Source organism: Globicephala melas, chromosome 19 (assembly GCF_963455315.2).
Source record: "Globicephala melas chromosome 19, mGloMel1.2, whole genome shotgun sequence".
NCBI classification, from domain to species: Eukaryota; Metazoa; Chordata; class Mammalia; order Artiodactyla; family Delphinidae; genus Globicephala; species Globicephala melas.
The window spans coordinates 36206182-36228778 of record NC_083332.1 but is presented as its reverse complement, the minus strand read 5'-3'; the positions used below and the strand labels follow the sequence as shown (position 1 = coordinate 36228778).

Sequence of the window (22597 nt, the reverse complement as noted above, 5' to 3'; positions counted from 1 at the left end):
CCAGTCACTGTATTAATCCGGGAGAGAGATGCTGACGGCCGTTGTGGAGGTGGTGAGAAGTCCTCAGGTTCTGGGTATGTTCTGAGGGTAGCTCCAGGGGGGAGCTGCGGATGGATCAGCTGTGGGGTATGAGAGAGAGAAGAGTCAAGGGTGATTTGGTTTTGTCCTGGGCCACTGGAGGGGGAGAGCTGCCATTTATGAGCCCGGAAGACCTTGGTAAAAAGAGGTGGGGGGAAAGCCCAGGCGGCTGGCTTAGACCTGAGTCAGGTGGGGCTGCAAATGGCAGGTGGTTATAAGAGTCTGCACTTCAGGGGAGAGTCTGGGACTGGAGACGTCACCACACAGACGATGTCTGAACGCATGAGACTAGATGAGGTCAGTTAGGGAGTGAGTGAGGACAGAGAAGCGGCCCCAGGATGAGCCCTAGAGAAAGGAGATGAGGAGAAAGCAGTAGAGAGTGTGCAGGAACAGCTGGAGAGGTAGGAGCGGGGTGCGGCAACCAAGTGGACACACTACATTTGGCTTCAGAGACAGTTCAGGGAGAGGTGTGGGTTCCAATCAGGGCAAGGCCTTTGCTGGAATATTTGAGAAGCTCTTTGCTGGGGTTATCAGGAGGATGGTATGTGAGTCAGCAGCCATTTTGCCACCACGAGGAAGGGACTGACTTGGGGCCGAACCAACCCAAAGAATGGAACTGATAGGAGTGGGGGAGAGAGAGAAACAGAGCCTGATGGCCTTCAGCGGCCATAGGTCCACTGTGCTGCACAGACACCCTAGTCTCCCTTCTTTGTGTCAGGCTAAGTTCAGTTTCTGTCACTTGCAAGGTCTTTTCACCTGCATGGTCCAGAGGGGCCAAGCGAAGCCCAGCACCCACCTGTCTGGCAATCACACAGGGTAGCCAGGCCTGGGCGTGGGGTCAGAGGGCTCATGGGCTTGGAGGCAGGGCTTCCCTACCACACTTGAATGGCAACACCACGGTCCACCCTGGCAGTTCAGGCCTTTTCCAACCCAGGCACTTCCATCAGGTGAATCCGAAGATGCAATGGTAAAAAGGAGCCCCAGAACATTCTGCGGCCTGTGGTCCTCCTGGATGACCACTTCAGATTGCAGGGGACCTCCAGGCCACCGCTGACCACTGTCCCTCTCTGCCCTGTCCCAGGATGCTGGGTTCACATATGATGTCTGTCTCCAAAGCAAACAACTCTGGAGCTGGCAAGGGCTTTGGGCGCAATGGGCTTAGAACACTCACTTGATGGACGAGGAACAGGGGTATGCTCAGGTGGGACAGGCCAGGATTCTCACTTGCCCGGGACTGGAGCATCTCCAGGCACACAGTGCCTGCCATGCACTGCCCCCAACACGTGAACTGAAAAAACATCTCAGTCCTCAAAGGTATTGGTTACGGGGCTTAAGACGTATGGCCATTCTGGTTGGAGTACACCTTTCATCTGTGGTTTGGAGTTTACAGTACCTGAGGATTAAGGAAAGGGGAAGGGCGTGCCATGAAAGCTTTTCTGTTATGACACAGAGACTAGGTTTGTGGCAGGCGAGCAGAAGCTCACATCCTACCGATGCTTGGGTGGGTGATGCTCTCGTGCTTACAAAACAGTGTCATGATGATCTCCCCGGCTGATCCTCGGAACTACTCTGTGGGCTCAGCCCAAGGTCAAACAGCCAGGGCCTGATCAGAAGCAGGTTTCCAGACCCCAAGCCCATGGCCACAGGGCCAGCCTCTACGGTGGCTGAGGCACCGGGTCAGATCTGCAGGCACCCCAGCACTGGCTTCCTGGCGCTGCTCTAACCAATCACCACAGCCTTGGTGGCTTCAAACAAGACGTGTCTATTGTCTTACACTTCCGGAGGTCAGGAGCCCAAATCAGTGGCCCTGAGCTGAAATCAAGGCATTGGCAGGACCACTCTCCCTCTGGAGGTGCTGGGGGAGAATGTGTTCTCCCACCTTTTCCAGCTTCTAGAGCTGTGTTCCTTGCATTCCTTGACTTGTGCCCCCTTCCTCCATCTACAAGGCCAGCAGTGGGAGCAAGTGAAGCGCCTTGCTGCAGACGTCACATTACCTTCTTCTTCTGTGGTCTGCGGCTGCATCTCCCTCTGGCTCCCATTACAGGAACACATGTGGTTGCATTTAGGGCTCACCTGGATAATCTCCGCATCTCCAGATCCTTAACTTAAGGACAACTGCAAAGTCTCTGTTGTCATATAAAGTAACGTTCACAGGTTCTAGGAATTAGGATCTGAGTATGTTTGGGGGCCATAATTCAGCCTAGCACGCCTGGACACACGCACACGCACACCCCACGACCTTGCAGCCCCATCTGCGTTACTCACTTTGTCTGTATCCTCTTCCCTATAAACATGGAAAGCCAACTTCAATACCCATGGTGAATGACTCTTCCTATCTCGAGTTTTCCAAGAACACACCCTCCCAACAACCCCGGAATTCAGCTCTCCTTCAGAATTCCTGTAGGAATTCTGGTTTCACCCGAACCCCAGCACTTAGCACTTAGCACTCTCCCCTGTACATTTGTTCATTTTTCATTTTTAAAAATAGAACTTGAATTTCACGCAATACACATTCACTGAGAAAAGTCAGAGAAGCAAAAGAGCAAAAAGAAATAAAAAATCACATACAATCCTAGTAACCAGAGGAAAACACTGTTAACATTTTTGCTTATCTCCTTTCATTTTCAGTGCTAATAATCTATACACTGAAAAAAAGGTTTTTGTTTTTTTAAACTGAAACGTATTTTGGACTCTGGAGCCAGATAACCTGGTGCAAATTTCAGCCAGTTACTTGCCATCTGTGTGACCTTAAGCAAGTTACTTAACCTGTGCTTCAGTTTCCTCATCTGTTAAAAGGAGGAAATAACGGCACATACCTCATAGGGTTGTTATGATGATGAGTTAACATACAGAAAGTGCTTAGGGCTGTGCCTGGCACATGACAAATGCCATGCTGTGAGCTGTCATCACGTTATTACATGTATATAAGGAGACATCTGTTCAGGTGGGTAAATAACTTTTGGTAGCATAATTCACAGCTGCCTGGGGTTCCCTGGTTTGAATGCATTCCTATTTATTTAACCTCCCCTACTGTTGGGCATTTAGGTTGTTTCCCGTTTTTTTCTTCTCTTCTATAAACAACTATGGGATAACATCCTTGAGCAAACACCTCTGAACACATCTTTATTTTTTCCTAAAAATTCAACTGCTGAGTCACAGATGATACATGTTTTTAAGCTTTTGATACATCATTGCCAACTTGCCCTTCACAGAAGTTGCATCAGCGGAACAGCTTGCCCATCTCCCCACGCCCCGCTCAATGAACTGCTCCCTTCTCCCCTCTTCCTGCAGGCCACGTGTCCCCTCACACCTACCTCTCGCAGTACCCCAGCGAAGCAGTGAAGTTTACTAAAATGGATGAACTGGACATGAGGATTCAGGGTCCTATTTTCAGCCTCCTGGGTTAAATCAATGCCTCCGTTTCCCCCACATATAAATATATGGGTCAACACACCTGCCAACAATCAAACGCTATTTAAATACACATTCCATGCATTAAAATGATACCAAAATTCCAGACTGAACTGGCAAAAGGCTTGCTTTCTAATCACACATCAAGTATATTTTTTAAAGTTTCCAACGTCTAATACTGAGGCTCCCAAGGGACTATTTCAGAGCCCTCAATCTGCCATTTTAGATCTCTGACTCTGAACCATCTTGGAGACCGACCATTGGAATATAAATGCACAGAAACCATCACCTTTCTACTGCAAACAGACGAATGTCCCACTTTTCCCCATCTCACGAAGAAATAAAAAAAGACACCGAGAGTCTGCCCTCTGGGGACTCTACAGGGAGCTTGTGTGTGGGCAGGACAGAGTTCCGGGCTCCTTCTCACCACACTAACGAGGAAGGGCCTTTATTCCCATTTATTGATAAGGAGACTGAGGCTGAGAGAAATTAAGAATTTGCTCGGGAGCTGACAAGTGGAGAGGAAACCCTGAAATTCACATCCTGATTCCCAAATCCCTGCCCTCCCTACACCGGAAAACTCTGTAAAGGTGTCTGTAATTCTAAGTGCCGGCCGCCTAAGCATCGCTCACCTGTGAAGGAACAGCCCCTTCTTCCCTCTGGAACAAAAAGACATGTTCGGGCTGCGTGTGACAACTCATGGGCATCCTTCCAGCCAAGTGAGGGGTACCTGGCTTTGCCCACCTGGTGTCAGAGCTGTGGATGTCCGGCCAGCAGGGCCCAACCCCAGATGTCGTGCCTCACCTTGTCCCAGGTGACGGGAACCTGAGGCCAAAGCAGGGTCCCCCAGAGGCACATCTCAGGGAGGCCTGGATTGTGTGGAGAACCCAGAGGAGGAACTGGAACTTCCCTGAGGAAGGGAATCTGATGACTGGAGCACAGGGGGAAGGGGAGGAGACTCCAGGACCCAGAGAAGGTAGCTCGGGGACAACAGCCCTACACCTGCCATTTGCTGCCTGCCTGCCAGATGTTGCTCTCAACGTTTTACACACATACAGTCTCACACCTGTATGGGAGGTACCACAATGAACCTATTTCACAGATGAGGAAAGTGAAATGTAGAGCAGCTATGAGACTGGCCCGGAGCCAGGCAATTAGAAACGCATGGGGGGACTTTTCTGGTGGTCCAGTGGTTAAGATTCCGTGCTTCCAGTGCACAGGGTGTGGGTCAGGGAACTAAAATCCCACATGCTGTGTGGAGAAGGAAGGAAGGCAGGCGGGAAGGCGAACACGAAAGATTAAAAAAAAATAAAAAAGAAATGCATGGGATGGCTCAGGGCTCAGGACTCAGGTTTGAAACCCAGCTCCACCTCTTCTCAGCCACAGGACGTGAGGCAGAGACTGACCTCATTGGTAAATGATCATGATGATAAAATGGGAGAATGTGAAAACTATAAACAGCTAAATAAACACGAGTTTAACAAAAGGTTCAGTGAAATAATTTCCTAATGCTGGTGTGGGGCAAGGAGTTGGAGACCTCTAAGAAATCATCCTGGAGACGCTGCTGAGCCTGGACTCAGTCAACAACTACTGAGCACTTGCTGTATGCCACCACAATAAACCGGCCACCACCTTGTGACCTGCCCATCATCCAACAGAGGAGACGGGTCAAAATCTCACAGATGCACGTGACACGGATAAAGTGGGTGGAGATACATCCAAACTTCCTCGTGGCCAACCGGCCAGCGCAGCTGGACCCCTCCATCACAGGGACAGCCAAGACCAGGAACCTGAGGGGAGATGAAGCCCACGAGGTGCCCACCAGGGCCAGGCCCCAGCCGGGTGTGCCACCTCTACTATCTCAGTGAGCCTCACGCCAGCTCTCAGAGGGAGGGGTCAACATTTCCATCTCTAAGATGAGAAAACTGAAGTCAGGGAGGTTAAGCAGCTTATCTGAAATCACACGGCTGGCCAGAACCGGGTCTGGGATTTGAACCCAGATCAGTGGGACGAGGAAGAAGATGGGAGGCAGCTGGAGAAAGAGGGAAGGCTAGAAAAACCACTGTGGCGCGGCTGGCAGGGATGCCTGTCTCCCAGGGCCTGGTGAGAGGTGCAATGGGAGTCCAAGACTGATGATAGTCACCGACGGAGTCCTGTTCCAGATTGGCCAGGGGTCTAGAGAGCCTGTGAGAACCGGGCACGTCTGTCTGATGAGGGAGGAGGGGCCCTGACCCATGAACCCAAAAGACGAGGGTACACTGTATTGGGACCCCAAAGCCTGGACCCCCGTTGCAGCCCTCACGCATGTCTCCCACGAACACTCCTCCTCCAGGCCCTTCTGGGGCTGGAAGAGGAGAAGGGGAAGGATCTAGGAATTCTGTCCTGCATGCAGGGCTCTAAAAACCCACGGGGTGGTGCAAACTTTCCCTCGCGGGGCGGGGCGGGGGGGGCGGGATTAACAAGTTCAGCCGCTGCTGTGGTTCCCTTTGGAGTCAGGAGGACTGGCCTGCCTCAGGTGAGCTCTACAAGGCAAGCTGGCAAGGGATTGGGGGGGGGGTGCCAGCCGCACGGCTAACTGGGCTCAGATCTCGCGCTTCTGAGCACCTGGCCAGTGTTTCTAGCGCTCCAGGAACAGCGCCCACCTTCTCTTCCCTCTGAGCTTGGCATGAGCTAAGGAGTGGCCACTGTTACTTGAACACGTACTCACAGCCCGAAACTTCACCCAACCCCCAGCCCACCCCATCCCACACACTTCAGGCCCTCCGGCCTCTGCTTCACGTCACATCACTCCCAGTTCAAGCCTCTCTCACATCCCAGGGCCTCTGCGTATGCTGGTCCGTCCATCCTTCAGCCTGTAATGCCACCTCCCACTCGGTTAATAGAAGTTCTGTCGTTTAGGGTCCAGTTCAAACGCTGCCACGTGCTCAAATCTATCTGCTCTCCTCCTGCCCCCCCCTCAGACTCCAACCTGTTTCCTGAGTGTGTCCTCACACTGTTGCCCCCTTCCCTTTCTTGTAACAGGGCTCCTGTGCTGTCCCCTTGCACTAGATGGTAAGGTCCTCCAAGTCAGGGATCAAATCTCCCAGGCGCCAGGGGACGACTTCTGGAATCCACATGTCCATCCAGTACACATTGATCGAGCACTTCGACAGCCCAGGACCTGGTGGGATCTGGACTTCCCAACTGTTTCCCTTTCTTAGCCCCCATCCTCCTGTCTAGGTCTCTCCCCACCTCTCCCTTGGGGAGACCACAGAAGCCACCTGTACTGTTTGCCCTTCATGCCTGGGAGAGCGTCTCCACCCTTCAGACCCCTGGCCCCGCCTACTCTTCTGGGCAGACCCAGTGTCCTCTGTTATCTCCAGCCACAGCACCCAGGATATGGCTTCCAGTGGGGTGTCTGGCCATTTCTTCACAGAGGCCCCAAGGCTGAAGTTCCCCAGTCACCAGGGCCCAATCTGGCTTCCCACTTTCCTGGCCACTTGGCCTCTACTCCAAGCAAGTAACTTCTCCTCCCAGGGAGAGGTGCTCAGATTCTCACGGGGAGCAGGAACTCAGAGGCCCACGGCAGAGGTCCTGTTGGGAGCCCAGGAAGCTCCTTTCTTGGGGGGACTGAGTGACACTGATTGAAGGGCAGGGGCTCTAAGCTCTCTTTCCCTTTTTGGGGACCTAGAGCTTGACTAGTCGGAGACTCCAGGGGGCCAGTCCTCGAACGCGCGCCCCTGCGGCAAGCGCTCTACCCACCCAAACGCCGGGCCCCTCAGAGAGCAAAGCCGAGCAGGGCACCGCCCCAAGTCCTCTCCCGGGGCCAGGCTCCGCACAGGAACCCGCAGCGCACAAGCTAGGACTTCGCTGGTATCTGCACCCCCTCCTCCTGCTCGAACCCGAGCCACCCCAAACCCGTGGCCACAGCCACCAAGTCCCGCTCCAACTCGGCAAGTAGCGGGCAGCGAGGGCCGCGCAGAGGGGCAGCGGCGGGGAGAGGCCGGCGGTACCTGTCAGCAGCTCTATCTTGTGTCCCAGCACCTTCATGTCTGCGCCCCGCGCTCAGCCGAGCAGGGGAGAGGAGCGCGGGAGGCGAGGAGGGAAACAGCAGGAGAGCGAGAAGTGAAGCAGGAAGAGCAGCCGGGAGCCGGGAGAGCTCTCGCCGCCCCCCACGTCGCGCTCCCCCCTCCAAACAGGTTTAAAAAAATCCACCAATTGCACGGCCGCGCACCCCTCAAAGGCGCCCGCCGCCACCTGGTCCGGGTGAACTCCGGGAGGCTGAGAGAGCGCGCGGGGTGGGTGCGGATGACACTCTGGGAGGCGGCGGGAGTGGGCCCCTGTGCCGCCGCCCGAACAGAGAGGCCCGGCCGCCCCCGATGTCGCGATCAGGGAGGCGCGGGCGGCCGCGGGGCCGTGGCCCTGGGAGTCCGCGCCTCTGGCCGGGAAGGCGAGGAGGAAGAGCCCGAGCGGGGCGGAGTGGGCTGAGGGGGGGGGGCCGCCCTCGTAGGCGAAGTGTGGCCCGGCGACAAGGCGGCCCGCTCGCGGGGGCTGCGCCGGGGCGGGGGGCCGGCCGCGGCCGCAGTGGCTGGGGAATGGGGGGAGATGGGTCTCGGGGCGCCGCCGACTCACCTAGGGTGAGGCGAGCAAGACAGACGCGCAGGCGGGGAGCCGGGCCTCTGCGCTGCTGCAGCCAACGCGCGGGTGCAGGTGCAGGCAGCGCCCGGCCCCTCTGCAGAGCCGCCGCTGCTGGGGGCGGGGGCCGGGCCGGGGGTGGTGCGCCGCGGGGGGCGTGCCCAAGAGGGCGCGGGGAGCGTGGGCGCTCGGCCCGGGTGCTGGGCCGGGCCTGGGGTCTGAACCCGGGAGGCGGTTCTGCGCGCTCGGCTTCCGCCTCCCGCTGCGGCTGGAGTGCCCAGTGGGCTGGCGAGCTAGACCCCCGGACACCCGAACCTAGCGGAGACCCCGGGTCGATCGGCCTGCTAATCACCTCCTACAGGCGCCCGGAGGAAGGGTCCCCCGCTGCTCGGAGTGCGCCGGGGGCGGTGGGAGGCCCCGCCCGCGCCGCCAGTCCCCTGGTAGCCGCGTGGCGTCGGGCTCCCGCGGGAGGGAGCGGTCTCTGCCCCAGTCTTTGTTTAGATTCCCCAGGAGCCTGGAGGAGACAGCACCCCCTCCCCCGTCCCTGTCGCCGGCTGGGAGCTGCTGGGGAAAAGCCCTTGGGGGTTGGGAAGAGCCAGGCGCTGAGGGGGATTTGGGTCGTCGTCCCCCGTTTTCAGAGCCCTAGGGTTTCCTTGGGGAACTCATGCGGGAGTGATTCCAGCCAGAGGTGTTCTGGGCCCTTGCCCCGCCCCCTCCCCCCGAATGTGGCGAGGTCCCTGCTCTCCCCCATTCACCCTCCATTATCTGAGCGAGCAGGAAAGGGAACTGGGGACCCCTTTTGTGCTCAGGCTCACTCTGGTCAGGCCCAGTGACGTTGCTCTCACACCTGTTACCCCAAAAGAGGGAACACCAAAGTCCCTGGATGGAGTCCTACTGTAGGGTGAATGGAAATGTGATGACCTGAAAAAATTTACTTGGGCAAGACAGCTCAAGAGGAGGGCTCCTGGAGACAGGGGTTCTATTCAGGCTCTGCCACTGACCTTGGGCGGGGCTCTGCCCCTCCCGATTCCAGCCTTTCCGGTGCAGAGTGACTGTGTTGGACCAGGTCATCTGGGAGGTCCGGGATGGTGCGAGCTGAGACGTCAAAGGATCCTTCAGTGCGTCTCCCCCTTCACTGAACCTTTAAGTGGGCTGGTTTGTAATGAGGTCCCAGCTTTCCCTCGGCTCCAGGCTTCCGTGAAAGCTACTATGACTTTGAATTAACCGACTCTGCAACGTTTAGGAAGCTGGTAAGATTTGGTGGCCCCAGATGGGGTGCACATTCCTGCTTGGGGTGCAGTATATAAACTGCACAGAAGGCAGCAAGCTTGGGTCCTCCTTACAACTCTGGGGCTCACCTTGGGGAAATTCTTGCCTCTCAGTTTCCTCCTTTGTAAAGGGATGATGAGGGGAGGTGGTGACAGAGTAAACCTCTACATCCAAAACGTCCAGGAAACTGGTTCTACATATGCAAGCCTGGAACCGGTCCTTAAGAGTACAGGCTGGTTCTATAATTTCCCGGCCGTATGACTTACTCTCTCTGAGGCTTCATGTTATACTCTGTAAAACTGGGATAATGCTGACCTCAGAGGGCTCCTAAGAATTAAATGATGGCATAAAATGCTTAGCATAGTGCCAGACACATGGATGAAGTGCTCAATAAACAGTCCTTGTGGTTACTGAGGATAAAACTGTTATTATTGCATTATAGATTCTTTCAGGCTTTTCTGAATTCTATCCTTTCCAATAATTTCAGGCCTGGTTATTGAATAAAACTAACTGTTGATGTTCTAGTAACGTAATTCATGAGGCCTAGCCTGTTCTGAATTGGAATACAGGCCCCAGGAGGATGTAAAAGGCTGCCTAATGAGAGCTTTGACACTGTGACACATCTGCACACAGACAGATCTGTGTGTGGAATGGTGTCTGCCATAGACTTGAACTAATGCAGACAAATCCATCTGGTTTAGATAATTCATGAACCCCAAGTGGGCATTTGTGTGTGGGGGGTTAGGTTGAAGATTTAAACCCCTAAAAAATAAAGCTTTAATAGATGATGAAGCAATGTGATTCTGAGAACACTACCAGGGAGCACTCCTACCAGGGAGCTATTGCATCAAGAAAAGGTGCTTAGGGGACTTCCCTGGTGGCGCAGTGGTTAAGAATCCGCCTGCCAATGCAGGGGACATGGGTTCCAGCCCTGGTCTGGGAATATCCCACATGCCGCGGAGCAACTAAGCCCATGTGCCACAACTACTGAAGCCCTTGTGCCTACAGCCCGTGCTCCACAACAAGAGAAGCCACCACAATGAGAAGCCCTCGCACCGCAACAAAGAGTAGGCCCCGCTCACTGCAACTAGAGAAAGCCCGCGTGCAGTAACAAGACCCGACATGGCCATAAATAAATAAATTTATTTTTTAAAAAAAGGTGCTTAGGACTTCCCTGGTGATGCAGTGGTTAAGAATCCGCCTGCCAATGCAGGGGACACGGTTTGATCCCTGGCCCGGGAAGATCCCACATGCTGTGGAGCAACTAAGCCTGTGCGCCACAACTACTCAGCCTGCACTCTAGAGCCCGCGTGCCACAACTACTGAAGCCCGCACGCCTAGAGCCCATGCTCCACAACAAGAGAAGCCACCGCAATGACAAGCCCACGCACCGCAACGAAGAGTAGCCCCTGCTTGCCACAACTAGAGAAAGCCTGCATGCAGCAACGAAGACCCAACACAGCCAAAAATAAATAAATTTATTTAAAAAAAAAAAGAAAGAAAAGGTGCTCATGGGATAGGCAGGGAGGGAGGCCCTGACCCCTTCTGGAGGAGTCAGTCATGCTGGGCAGAAGAGTCCCAGCTGAGTGAGCAGAAGCACACGCTCTCAGTTCCTTCTCCTCCGGGGCTCTTCTTCATCCCTTTGAGGGAGGCAGGGTGTTTGGGGGCAGGCTGGGTGGCAGGGTTTTTAACAGAGGAAAGCCAAGCGTGGCAGATGGCCAAGCTGTTGGCTGGGACGGGGGGGGGGCTCCAAGTCACATCCCTCAAGCCTTGCTCCTCACTACCTGAAAGATGCTGCTAAAGTTGTGGCCCTCTCTGGACTTCCCTTTTCCCATTTGTAAACCAGGGAGGAGACTGGCCTGTACCTCAGCTAGAGACGAGATCCAGCCTGTCTGAACATCTCTTTGGGCCTTCATTTCCCCATCCGGAAACTCAGGCTACCGAATCAGTCTGGGTGACTGCAGGAAACAGAAACCTACTGTCTGATTTAAGCAAAACAGGGTTTGTTAAAAGGATGACGGGCAGCCCTCAGGACCTCAGGAGCCAGGCCCAACCCTGTAGCATTGGTCTGGGGTCAAAACCACTGCTGCCATCCTCGGGAACAGATGCTGCAGCCAGCACCGCCCCTGGGCAGGGACACGGGGTGCTGGCATCAGGACCATGGCTGCCTCTGAAGCCAGAGGGGCTGCTGCTGCCACTGCCACACTGTCACCAGAATGGACTTGGTATGGTCTCGGCTTGTTCGTGTCACCAGTTTCTAATTCACAGTCAGGAATGTGATGTCTGATTGGAGATGCCTGTAAAAGGCACTCTGTCGAAGCTTCAAGGGAGGCTGGGAAAAATGTGTTTTCAGTTCCTCTAGTAGGAGGTGGACTCTGCCTCATAGGAAGGGCATGTCAGATGCTGATGGCCAAAAGAGTGGCCAGTGCCCACTTCAGATAATAATGGACTTGTTGTGAAACTGCTGTGAGATGACACACATGGGCACTTAACTCGGAGCCTGGCATGGAGGAAACACACCATCCCGGGTCACTGAGAGTCATATCACACTGCAAGTCTACAGTGTCAAGTGATAATATTCCTACATCCTTTACTCTTTGATTTTTCAGCAGGTGAAAGACAAAAGGACCTTGAGAAAAGTATGGCTTGCTGCCCTTCCAGATGCAGAGGCAGCTCCGGTCCCTTTGCCAGGAGGACAGGTGACTGGGTTTTTCCACTGTGGTGATGAATTGGGCTGAGTCACCGTTCCTCTCCAGTCCCCTTGTGACCGTGACTGGGAGCAAGTGAAAAGCAGCAGCAGGTGGGGTCAGGGGTGCAGGGGAGCCTGGGGCCATTGAATCTCCCTCTGTTAGCAGGGGGAGGTTGAGCAGGAACTGTCCCCCTGTCCCCACAAACACTCCCCTCACTAATGATGAGTAAGATGGCCTCAGGGAGAGAAGAGAGGATCCTTTCTCTTCTTTTATAGGCTTGGTTGAGTGCCTCTTTGGTGCCAAGCCCTGTGCTGAGTGCACTGGAGAACCAGAGCAGACCAGGCACTGACCTTGCCTTTCAGGTTTGTGCCCCAATGGAGGAAACCACCTCAGAGTGCCATAATCTGGGTACTGGGCGCACTCTGCTAACATGTGCAATTGAGGTTACCGTGCAGTACACGGGGGGCCTGGAGCGGTCAGCAAGGGCTTCATGGAGGTAGGGGCATCTGAGCCTGCAGAGAGGTAGAAGGTCAGCAGATGGAGATAGAAGAGAGGGTGTTCGGGGGAGAGCATCCCTCCATCCTACCGTGGGTCAGCTAGGCCCCACGCTAAGCTCAGGGAGGCACAGAGCTGAGCACGTTGCAGCCCTGCCCTCTGACAGGAGCTCGTGCGTTTAGGTGGAGAAGGCTGGGTGTGCGTGAGCAGATGCTGAGGAAGCTGGAATGAGCAAGTAGGCAGCGGTGAGTGTCTGGTCTCAGGCTGCCTCTGGAATTTCACCAGCCACCAGATTATCTGCTCCCCGCTCCTGGGCCACCCTGGACCACACAGTGGCTATGCTGCCACCCCCTTTCTCCCATAACTTGTTAAGACCCTCCCCCTTCAGTGCCTGCCCTTTGCTCTCCAGGAGACTCCAGACACCCCAATCTGTCCTCCCCGATGCAAGAGGACAGCAGAACCTCCTCCCCGTCCCTTTGAGAATGCCCTTCCACCTCCCCTGGAAGCTCTACGACACATGGAGCCCCAGTATGTGCTGAGTCCAGGCAAGGGGTAGGTCTGATAATATATTTTTAAAATTCCAATAGTCATATATGCTCAATGCAGAAAACTCAATGCAGAGGAAAAATTAAAATCACTCATAATTCCATTGCCTAAAGATAACCAGTGTTAACATGTTAACATTGGGACAGAGGGGAGGGGTATGTCCTTCAGCACTTGTGTGTGTGTGTGTGTGTGTGTGTGTGTGTGTGTGTGTGTGTGTGTGTGTGTGTGTGTGTGTGTGTGTGTGTTTCCCCCCAAGGAATCATACTGCACATACTTTTGCCACTCAATCTTTTTTCACTTGCCAGTATATCGTGAACATTTACCCTGATAAAAACTATTCTTCCGCAATGTAATAATAATAGCTGCACTGTACTGTGTGGATGCTTCATTATTTTCTTAGCCGATCCCATGTTGGGCATTTAGGATGTTTCCAATTTTGCATTGTTGGAAACAGTGTTGCTAGCAATTTACTCCAAGATGCTGCTTTGCCCACATCTCTTGGATGACCTCCTAAGGCCACTCTGCAGCCTCCCTTTGCCTGGGTGCTTGGTCTCTGATCTCCGCCAATGCCAGCCCATCCATCCTTGAAAGGAGACCTGTGCGTGGTGTCCCGATTGGCTTCGCACCTATGCAGGTTCTTGGGGGAATCTTGGAGAAGGAGTGGAGTGGTTGCCAGCCCCACCTTCCCAATTGTGCTAATTTCACTTTAAAGCCTGAGTTTTTTTGATCTTGTATGTGTAAGGTGTTACCACTGGAGGAAACTTAGTTAAGGGTACACAGGACCTCTCTCTATTATTTTGCAACTTCCTGTAAATCTATAATTATTTCAAATAAAAAGCTAAAAAAACAAACACACCCAAGGCAGTCCTGAAGGGAACTATTTGGCCCCAGATTCAGAAATGTTTTTTTTTTTTTTTCTTTTGCAGTACCGGGCCTCTCACTGCTGTGGCCTCTCCTGTTGCGGAGCACAGGCTCCAGATGCACAGGCTCAGCGGCCATGGCTCACGGGCCCAGCCGCTCCACAGCATGTGGAATCTTCCTGGACCGGGGCACGAACCTGTGTCCCCTGCATTGGCAGGTGGACTCTCAACCACTGCGCCACCAGGGAAGCCCAGGAATGTTTTTAAGTCCACACTTTGTCACAAGGTCCAGAGCTAAGAGTTCCCTGTCTCAGTTTCCCCTGAAGGACAGGAAGTGTTCCAGGGAAAGACAGCTCTCCTGGCGGGTGCTGGGTGGCCCTCCAGGCTTTCCTTGATCCTAACTCTGCTGCTGGCCCCAGTCGTGAGCCTGAGGGACCTGATCAACCCCACTTGCAGCGGGAAGGGAGGACCAAGAGGTCAGGGAGGAGGCACAGCTTTCCCTGGGCCCCAGGGAGCTCTTACGTAGACGTGAATTTGCAGAAAGCAGACGAAAAGCTAAGATTTGCTCTTTGGAGGAGAGCTAAGCCATTCTCCTTCCAAAGCGGACACACGTGTCTGGAGAAGCCTTTGTCCTGCAGTTCTGGAGAGAATGGCCCCCTTTCTACAGGGTGATTGTCCCAGTCCCACCCCAGGCCTGAGCTAAAGCCATGCCCAGAGTTGGGGTGCCATGCCCCAGACCTAGGGCGGACCCTATGGTAGGCTGCCCCGGGCACACCTCCCTCTCTGGGGGCTGCAGTTCCTCAGCACCACAATGACAGGATTGGGTTGAATCAGAGGTTCCAACCAAGTTTCCAGACAATAGAAACTGAGGAACCGACAGAGGATGCTGTGTTGAGGGTCCCCAAGACCACCCTCAAGCTTGATGATTTGCTAGAAGGGCTCATAAAACTCAGAAAAGCCATTTCCTTCATGGTTACCATTTACTGCAGCGAAAGGACACGGATCAAATCAGTAAAGAGGAAGGGTGCACGAGTGGAGTCCAGGAGACACCAGGCGCAAGCTTCCAGTGCCCCTCCCAGTGGAGTCGCACAGGGGCACAGTCAATGCTTCCAGCACTGATGTGTGATAACACAAGCAGAGTACCAACCGCGGAACGCTCACCTGAGCCTTGGAGTGCAGGGTTTTTACTGAGAGTCGGTCACATAGGCATGCAGCACCTGCGCAACTGACCTAAGCTACTCAGTCTCCAGGCCCCCAGAAGTCAAACTGACACAGTGTGGCCCAGGGCCTCGGGCCTCCAACACAGGCTTTCCCCAGAGGTCACACTGTGAGTGTTAACTATCTGGTCAGACCCATACAGTGTGGCCCAAGGCCTGAAACACACACAAACACTCCCGCCAGGCAGCAGGAGCACCAAGGACTAGTCCTTTCTTTGGAAAGTCCAGGATTCGAGCAATCCAAGCCTGCTGAGCTAACCCCTTGCTGCACAGATACCAATCATTTATTTTGCCACAAGCACACGCACACTGTCGTCTATTATCACCATGATTTCATACAAGAAAAGAAGTTTAGCTCCAAGAAGGTAGTCCGGACATCATGATGCGATAGGGGTTAGCGCTCCCCAAGAGAAAACAGGTGGCCCTACATTGTTGGCTTTGAAGATGAGGGAAGGGGCCAGGAGCCACCAGTGTATACCAAGACTCTGACATATATGCTTTTCTTGTTTGTCCACACAGCTTTGTCCCCAGTCAAGGAACAGATAGGCTGAGAAGCTCCCTCTGGCTCCTGCGTTAGCTCTGGGTCGGGTGTCCCCGCTCTTGGGTAGGACCAGGCTTTGCTGAGGGTGGGAGGGCTCAGTCTGGGACCCTCCTTAAGTGTCCAAGCCAGTTTGTCCTTTGTTTTCTTGCGCCTTGCTGCTGTTGCAGCTTATCCTGGGAAAGAGACGAGCCTGTTCTTTTTAACAAATGCCCTGGCCCCTGCCCTGGCCCTTACCTCAGGCTCCAGGCACCCCTAGTTCAAACTCTAGGGTAGACCAGATGTTCTTCTAAGGTCCCACTTCATCTCGTTTCCTCATGGTCCAGCCTCCATGCATGGAGCTGAGCCATCAAAGGCCTGGGCTGTTGGCCTGAGCGGGCCTTGAGATGGGGAGTCAGAACAGCCTTGGGTTTCACCATCTACTACCTGGGTGACCTCGGATAAGTTTCACACACTTGCAGAATTTCCTCCTCTCTCCAACAGGTCTAATTATATAGCTGTGAGGAGTTAGTGAGTTGCTAACTGAAGAGCCCTCAGCTCAGGGCCCAGCACCTAGTAGGGGGCCATTGTTGAGTGGCTGTTAGGACAATGAATTTTGTGGTTCCAGGTACAAAGTGTGGGGGCAGGTGGGATCCTCGAGATGAGTACAGTGGGTGCAGTACTGCCTTGGAGCTGGGTGTTTAGAAGCCAGGAGGTCTTTCTGGCCTCTGGACTTTGGGAGTGGGAGCACAACTCATGTACACAGCAGGAAGAGACCTGGTGGGCTATTGGGGTATCATGAGGATCGAGAGGCCTGTTCACCACAGGGCCTTTGCACGTGCATTCTTTCTGCCCAGGGACCCCTTCCTTCCACTTCCTACACTTCCCTGGGCTAATCCTGCTCATCCCTGGGGGTGTCAATTTAGACTTCACCTGACTCCCTGATTCCCTGACTGCCTTCCTCTGTGCTTCCATCATACCACATTCTCAATAATAATACCAATAATAATAGTCTGCCATTTAAGAAACCCTTACTATATGCCAGGCATAGTGCTAAGAGCATTACCTACATACGTTATCTCATTTGAATCTCCCAACATTTGGAGAGAGAGCTATAGTTATATTTTTCTGATTTTACAGATGAAGAAACAGGTTCAGAGAAGTGAAGTAACTGGCTCAGCTGTACAGTGGTTGTCTGTGTGCCGGTCCATCTCCGCCCTGGACTATGAGCTTCCTGAGAGCAGGGACTGTGTCTTGTTGGCTGTTAAGCCTCAGCATCCAGCACTGGGCCTGGTACTTACGATGAGCTCAGTAGGTGGGAGCCCTCCACCAATATCTGTTGAATAAATGAGTGAGTGAGTGAATGACTGCAAAGTACCAATGCAGCACTTGGCTCACCGTGAATGATCTGTGGTCACATACGTCAGTGTCCTCATCCCTGGAACCCGTGAATATGTTACATTACTGGGCACAGGGGAATGAAGGCTGCAGATGAAATGAAGTTGCTTCTCAGCTGACTTGAAAGGAAGGAGATGATCCCGGATTATCTGGGTGGGCCCGATGTCATCACATGGAGCCTTCAAAGTGGGAGAGGGAGGCAGGAGAGAACCAGAGAGACGGCAGCATGAGGACTTGGCTTGGTGGCACTGCTAGCTTTGAAGATGGAGGAAAGGGCCGTATGCCAGGGAAAGCAGATGGTCTCTAGAGGCTGGAAAAAGCAAGGAAATGGATTCTCCTCTAGAACCTCCAAAAGGAATGCAGCCCTGCCAACATCCTGATTTTAGCCCAGGGAGACCCATTCCAGACTCTGGGCCTCCAGATCTATAAGAAAATTTATTTGTATGTTTTAAGCCACTAATGTGGTAATTTTTCACATCAGCAATAAAAACTAGTACGGTGCCCAATGCCTGACGCTGAGGAGCACACCTAGGTCACTTATTAAATGATTGTTGAGCTGAATTAGATTATTACTGTATGTACCCCACTTACTATCAGGAAAGACATACGAGAAAAAAGTATTTTTGTATATTCTGGATTTACTACATCAGCGGCGTAATCGGGAGGTCTCAAGTCTCAGGATGGGTTAGAGTTTGATCCTAGCCATTGGCTTGGCAGGCTGGGCTGAGTGGGGTCACAGAGAATGACATGAGGGGCCTTCTAGGGAAAGGGAGCCCCAGGGTGTGAGTGAGCAGTGCTGCTGGGCAGGTTGAGTCAGCATCCTGGACTGCCCATGGCCTCAGGCCTGAGGATGCCATCTTTGGGTGAACGCCTGCTGCTTCCATAAGCAGAAGGGACACCATGCACTGAGTCTGTACCTCTGCTGGCAGGTCCTAACAGCTGTTAGTCGGCTCAGGCTGCTATAACAAAATACCATAACTGGGTGGCTTATAAACAGTTCTAGAGGCTGGAAGTCTGCGATCAGGGTGCCAGCATGGTCAGGTCCTGGGGAGGACCCTCTCCCAGGTTGCAGACAGCTGTTTTCTCACTGTGTCCTCACATGGGGCAGGAGGAGGTGGAACAGAGCGAGCCCTCTGGGATCCTTTTATAAGGGCACTAATCCCACTTCTGAACACCCCACCCTCATAACCTAATCACCTCTCAAAGGCCCCCAACTCCAAATACCATCACATTGGCAGGGGGGCATTAGGATTTCAATATATGAATTTGGGGGACACAAACATTCCGTCCATAACAAGCCCTACTGTGTAAGTACCATGATGATACCAATCCACCAGAGGAGAGAATAGCCAGCTCTTGTGTCTTTCTCCACTGTGCTGGGCACTGTACCAAGCATCCTTAACTGGTTCGGCCCTCATAATGATTCCATGTGATGGGTGCCATCGTTATTCCCATTTTACAGATTAGGAAACTGAGGTCTAGAAAGGTAAAGTTACTGCCAGTAATTGGGCCTAAACAAAGGCAGGGGGGCTCCAGGGTCTCTGTTCTTACCCACTGCGCTCTACTGCCTCTAGATGGAATAACGATTGTAAGAGCAATAAGACCACCTCACATTTGGATAAGACCTTTCTGTTCACACTCATTTGCATCCTCTTTTCTCTTGTTATCCTCACAGTGGCCAGTCATTATGATTAGTACCCCTGGCTTACATTTTGGGAAACAGCTCATGAGACGGAGGTCCCAGCCTTCCTCAATTCAAAGCAAGGGTGGGATTCCTTCCTGGGTCTCCTGGCTCCAAATCCAGAGTCTCTCTCTTCCACCAGCTCCTGCCTCACCCTGATGCATTATTTATGGCCCATTACTTACCTCCTGTAGGCACCCAGATGCTGCCTGCTAGAGCTGTGACCTTGCTGCATCCCATGGCGAGGACCAAGGACCTCGCTCTCCTCTCTCCCCTCCCCCTCGAAGCCTCTCTGGGTCTTGGCAGGCCCCTGGGGTGTGGCACAGCCAGTCCCCTCTGCTGACTTGTGAGCACTTTCCTCTTTGCCAAGCCAGTCAACACATCCAGTGAGCTCCCGGCTTCCTGAGAAAAGCAGCGGCAGCTGCACAGTCCAAACTCACCATCCCCTTATCACAGCCCTGGCTCGAATCACCAGTGTGTGTGCGCACGGGAGGATGGTGTGTGTATGTGCATGTGTGTGCATGTGTGTCATGAGAGGAGGGCATGTGTTTATGTTATATATGGAGCAGGAGAGGGGCATGGATTTAAGAGCTCACAGTTGAACACGTTTGAGTTGCCTCTTCTGGGTCTTGTAGCCAAAAGCTAAGTCACCGTGGCAACTGGGAAGTGGTGCTTAGGTCAAGAGCTAAGGCTGGGGGGATTCCCTGGTGGTGAAGTGGTTAAGAATCCGCCTGCCAATGCAGGGGACACGGGTTCAAGCCCTGGTCCGGGAAGATCCCACATGCCGCGGAGCAACTAAGCCTGTGTGCCACAACTACTGAGCCTGCACTCTACAGACTGCGAGCCACAACTACTGAGCCTGCGTGCCACAACTACTGAAGCCCCCAAGCCTAGAGCCTGTGCTCTGCAAGAAGAGAAGCCACGCGCAATGAAGAGTAGCCCCTGCTCGCCGTAACTAGAGAAAGCCCACGTGCAGCAACGAACACCCAACGCAGCCAAAAAAAATTTTTTTAATTTTTAATAAATTTAAAAAAAGAGCTAAGGCTGGGAGCAGGATCCCCAAGGCCCCTGGAGCCCACAGCCTTAGAGCTGTGAGACATTGAGCAAGTTGCTTAATCTCTCTGTCCTTATTTGCCTCCTTGTTTACTTCCCTGAGTGGAGGATTAGAGGAGAATTCCTGTGAAGCAACTAGCGCAGGGCCTGAGGGACAGCGAACGCTGATACACACCTTTTGACCAGGCACCCTATCCTGCCTTCCTCTAGGCAAGGAAGGACTAATTTGGATCACAAACTCTTGGGAGGAAGGGCACCTGGGGACGGGGAAGGAGAAGCAGAAGCTAAAGTCTTGCAGACCCGACTGGTTGGTGTCTAGGCAGCAGCTGGGTCACCTTCAGCTCAGTTTCCATGTCCGTAAAATGGTCAATAGCTGAAGTTAATAGTTGCTTAACATCATGGCTGGCACCATGGAATTCTGGAAGATGAGAATGAAAACTCCAGGAAATTACTTCTTGTACATTTTCCCTTTTCCTCAGAATTTAAGGCTTTTGGTACATGTTAGCACATAAAACCAGAGGGCAGGCATTTGTTTCTCCTCCTCGATTTTAAACTCAAAACTCCCAGGTCCTGAGTGATTAGCTGAAGTTTCTCAGAATCATCTGGAGACTCTGTGACCCACACAGCCCCTAAGCCTTGACTCCGGGACCCTGGTTAGGAGGGACCAGAGGCACCAACGAATCTGTGACTTTAATAATCTTCCTCAATGATTCCAAAGCAGGTGGCCCACTGTGAGAAATTAGAGACCAATCCACCGGCTGGGGATTTTTCCAGATGCCCATGGAAGGAGTCCTTTCAGAGTCCTGTTTCCTTGTCCTCCATCCTAGGACCCTGAGAATGGAACGAGTGGGCTTCCCCAAACCTCACCACCTCCCACTTCCTCCAGTTTAGCATTGCTGGTATCTGTAGCTTGATTAATTAATTAATTAATTCTGTAGCTTAATTAATCACCGTAACTATTCTTGGACCCAGGACAACTGACGTTTGTTCTGTGGATGCCCCTCCCTGGAAGCACAGGGGAGTGAGCAAAGCTGGATCCCAGCAAAGTCTTCCCCAGACTTGGGAGCCCAACTTGAAGAGCCTGCCCTTGAACTCCTGCCTATTGAATTGAAAAGGACACACACTGGGTAGCTGCCACGTACAGACCTTGGGCCACAGAATGAGGTGCAGGGAGCAGGCCTGACAATGCCCTGTGGACTAGAGCAGAACTGCCCCAGCCAGCATGCAGACCCCTGAGCAAGAAAAGCAAACACTTGTGGTGGTAAGCCCCTGAATTTGTGGGTGGCTTGTTACACAGCATTATTGCAGCCATAGCTGACTAGTTCACCAGGATCAATCTATTTTTCTCAGAGGCTCTTGAGGCTAACTTTGCCTGCTTTAATCTTGCTGTATGATTCCTTGCCTATAGTGAATCAGCAAGTCTGGTTCTAAGGTTCCAAGTCATTTTGGTGACGCTGGTGGTGCTTTGTCCCCTCCTACTCCAGAACTGGCTATGAACCTCTTCCATCTCATTCATCCTAGGAGCAACCACAGGAATCACCTGCAAGCATTAACTGCTGACCACAGACTGCTAATCCATCTGAAATGTTCTATATATTTGTCACCATAATCCTATGAACTAGTAACTGAGATTATCCCCATTTTATAGATGAGAAGATCAAAGCTTGGGGAAATTCACTAGCAATCTTACTGCTGGTAAGTGGTGGACAAAGACTCTAGCCCAGATCTCCAAGCCTGTGCTCTTCACGCCTCTTCCCAAGAGCTTCCTCATGTTGGTGGAAATGCCTATTTTCCTGACACAGCCCCCTCCCCAAGCCCTCTTCCACACACCCTTCTCCAGGGCCACCTTCCAGCTTCAGGTCCCGCAGCCACTTCCCACTTGCAGTGAATATACTTGATCCCTGATGCCTGGAGTTAATTATTTCAAAAAGACATTTGGAAACTCAGCTCTGTGGGGTCTAATGTGTTCCTTTTTGCTAATTTAATAGTTCTATCTTTCAAAAATGAGTGTGCTTTTGAAACATGTTCACTGGACTGTCATTTCATTACCCTCCAGAGATATCTTCCCATTGTTGTTTTTTTCTTTGAACCCATGCTCACACCAGCCCTGTGGATCTCAGAGCCGAGACCTGTGTTTTGTGACTGGGGTGTCTCCTTCCCACAGGTAAGGCCCTGACTGTCTGTGTGCCCAGGCTCAGCAATCAGGCAGAAAGACAGTCTGAAATCATGAAAAATCTAAAGTACTGGATCATTTTTAAAAGAGTCAGCTTGGGTTCTTACTGGCGCATTCTGTCCACCAAATGCTAAAATGGTTATTTCTGGGTAGTGGATTTTAAGGAAGTTTCTAGTTTCTTCTTTACCCATCTCTTATCTGTTTTACTTTTCATTGTTTTTAATTTACAAAAGCATGTATAATTTTAATAATAAAATATAATTAAAAATAATATGCATGCAATAAGAGGAAACTGACCCTTCTGGCAAAGTGTCAAGGCAAGTCTGGCTTTTATGAATTTGTTAAATGAACTTTTATAAACTTGTCAAATGACCTTTTATGAATTTATTAAAGCCACTCCGAGAAGCAGACCTCTCTCTGAAAATGAGTAGAACTCTGTGCAAAGAGGGAAAACGAGACCCAGGCTAACAATTATGTTTGTAAAATAATTTTTGTGTTTCTGCCTGCCAATGCAGGGGACACGGGTTCAACCCCTGGTCTGGGAGGATCCCACATGCCACTGAGCGACGGGGCCTGTGCGCCACAACTACTGAGC

At 52.6% G+C, this 22597-nt stretch overlaps 1 protein-coding gene across 4 annotated transcripts in view; it reads right to left on the bottom strand.

Annotated features, from left to right (window-relative positions):
* NDRG4 (NDRG family member 4) overlaps window positions 1–8566 on the bottom strand; it is a 42292-nt gene extending 33726 nt beyond the window's left edge. The window contains exon 1 of one of the 4 annotated variants that reach the window (XM_060288371.1): window positions 8456–8566. Coding sequence is in view for 2 of the 4 variants with exons in the window: in XM_060288370.1 (XP_060144353.1) it covers window positions 7482–7518 (37 nt within the window). In the remaining 2 variants the exon portion in view is untranslated. Of the gene's footprint in view, window positions 1–7481; window positions 7628–8100; window positions 8217–8455 lie in introns of those variants that run through there. The other 3 variants (XM_030848066.2, XM_060288370.1, XM_030848067.2) reach the window with 3 other exon arrangements.
* Between the last annotated feature and the right edge of the window lie 14031 nt (window positions 8567–22597).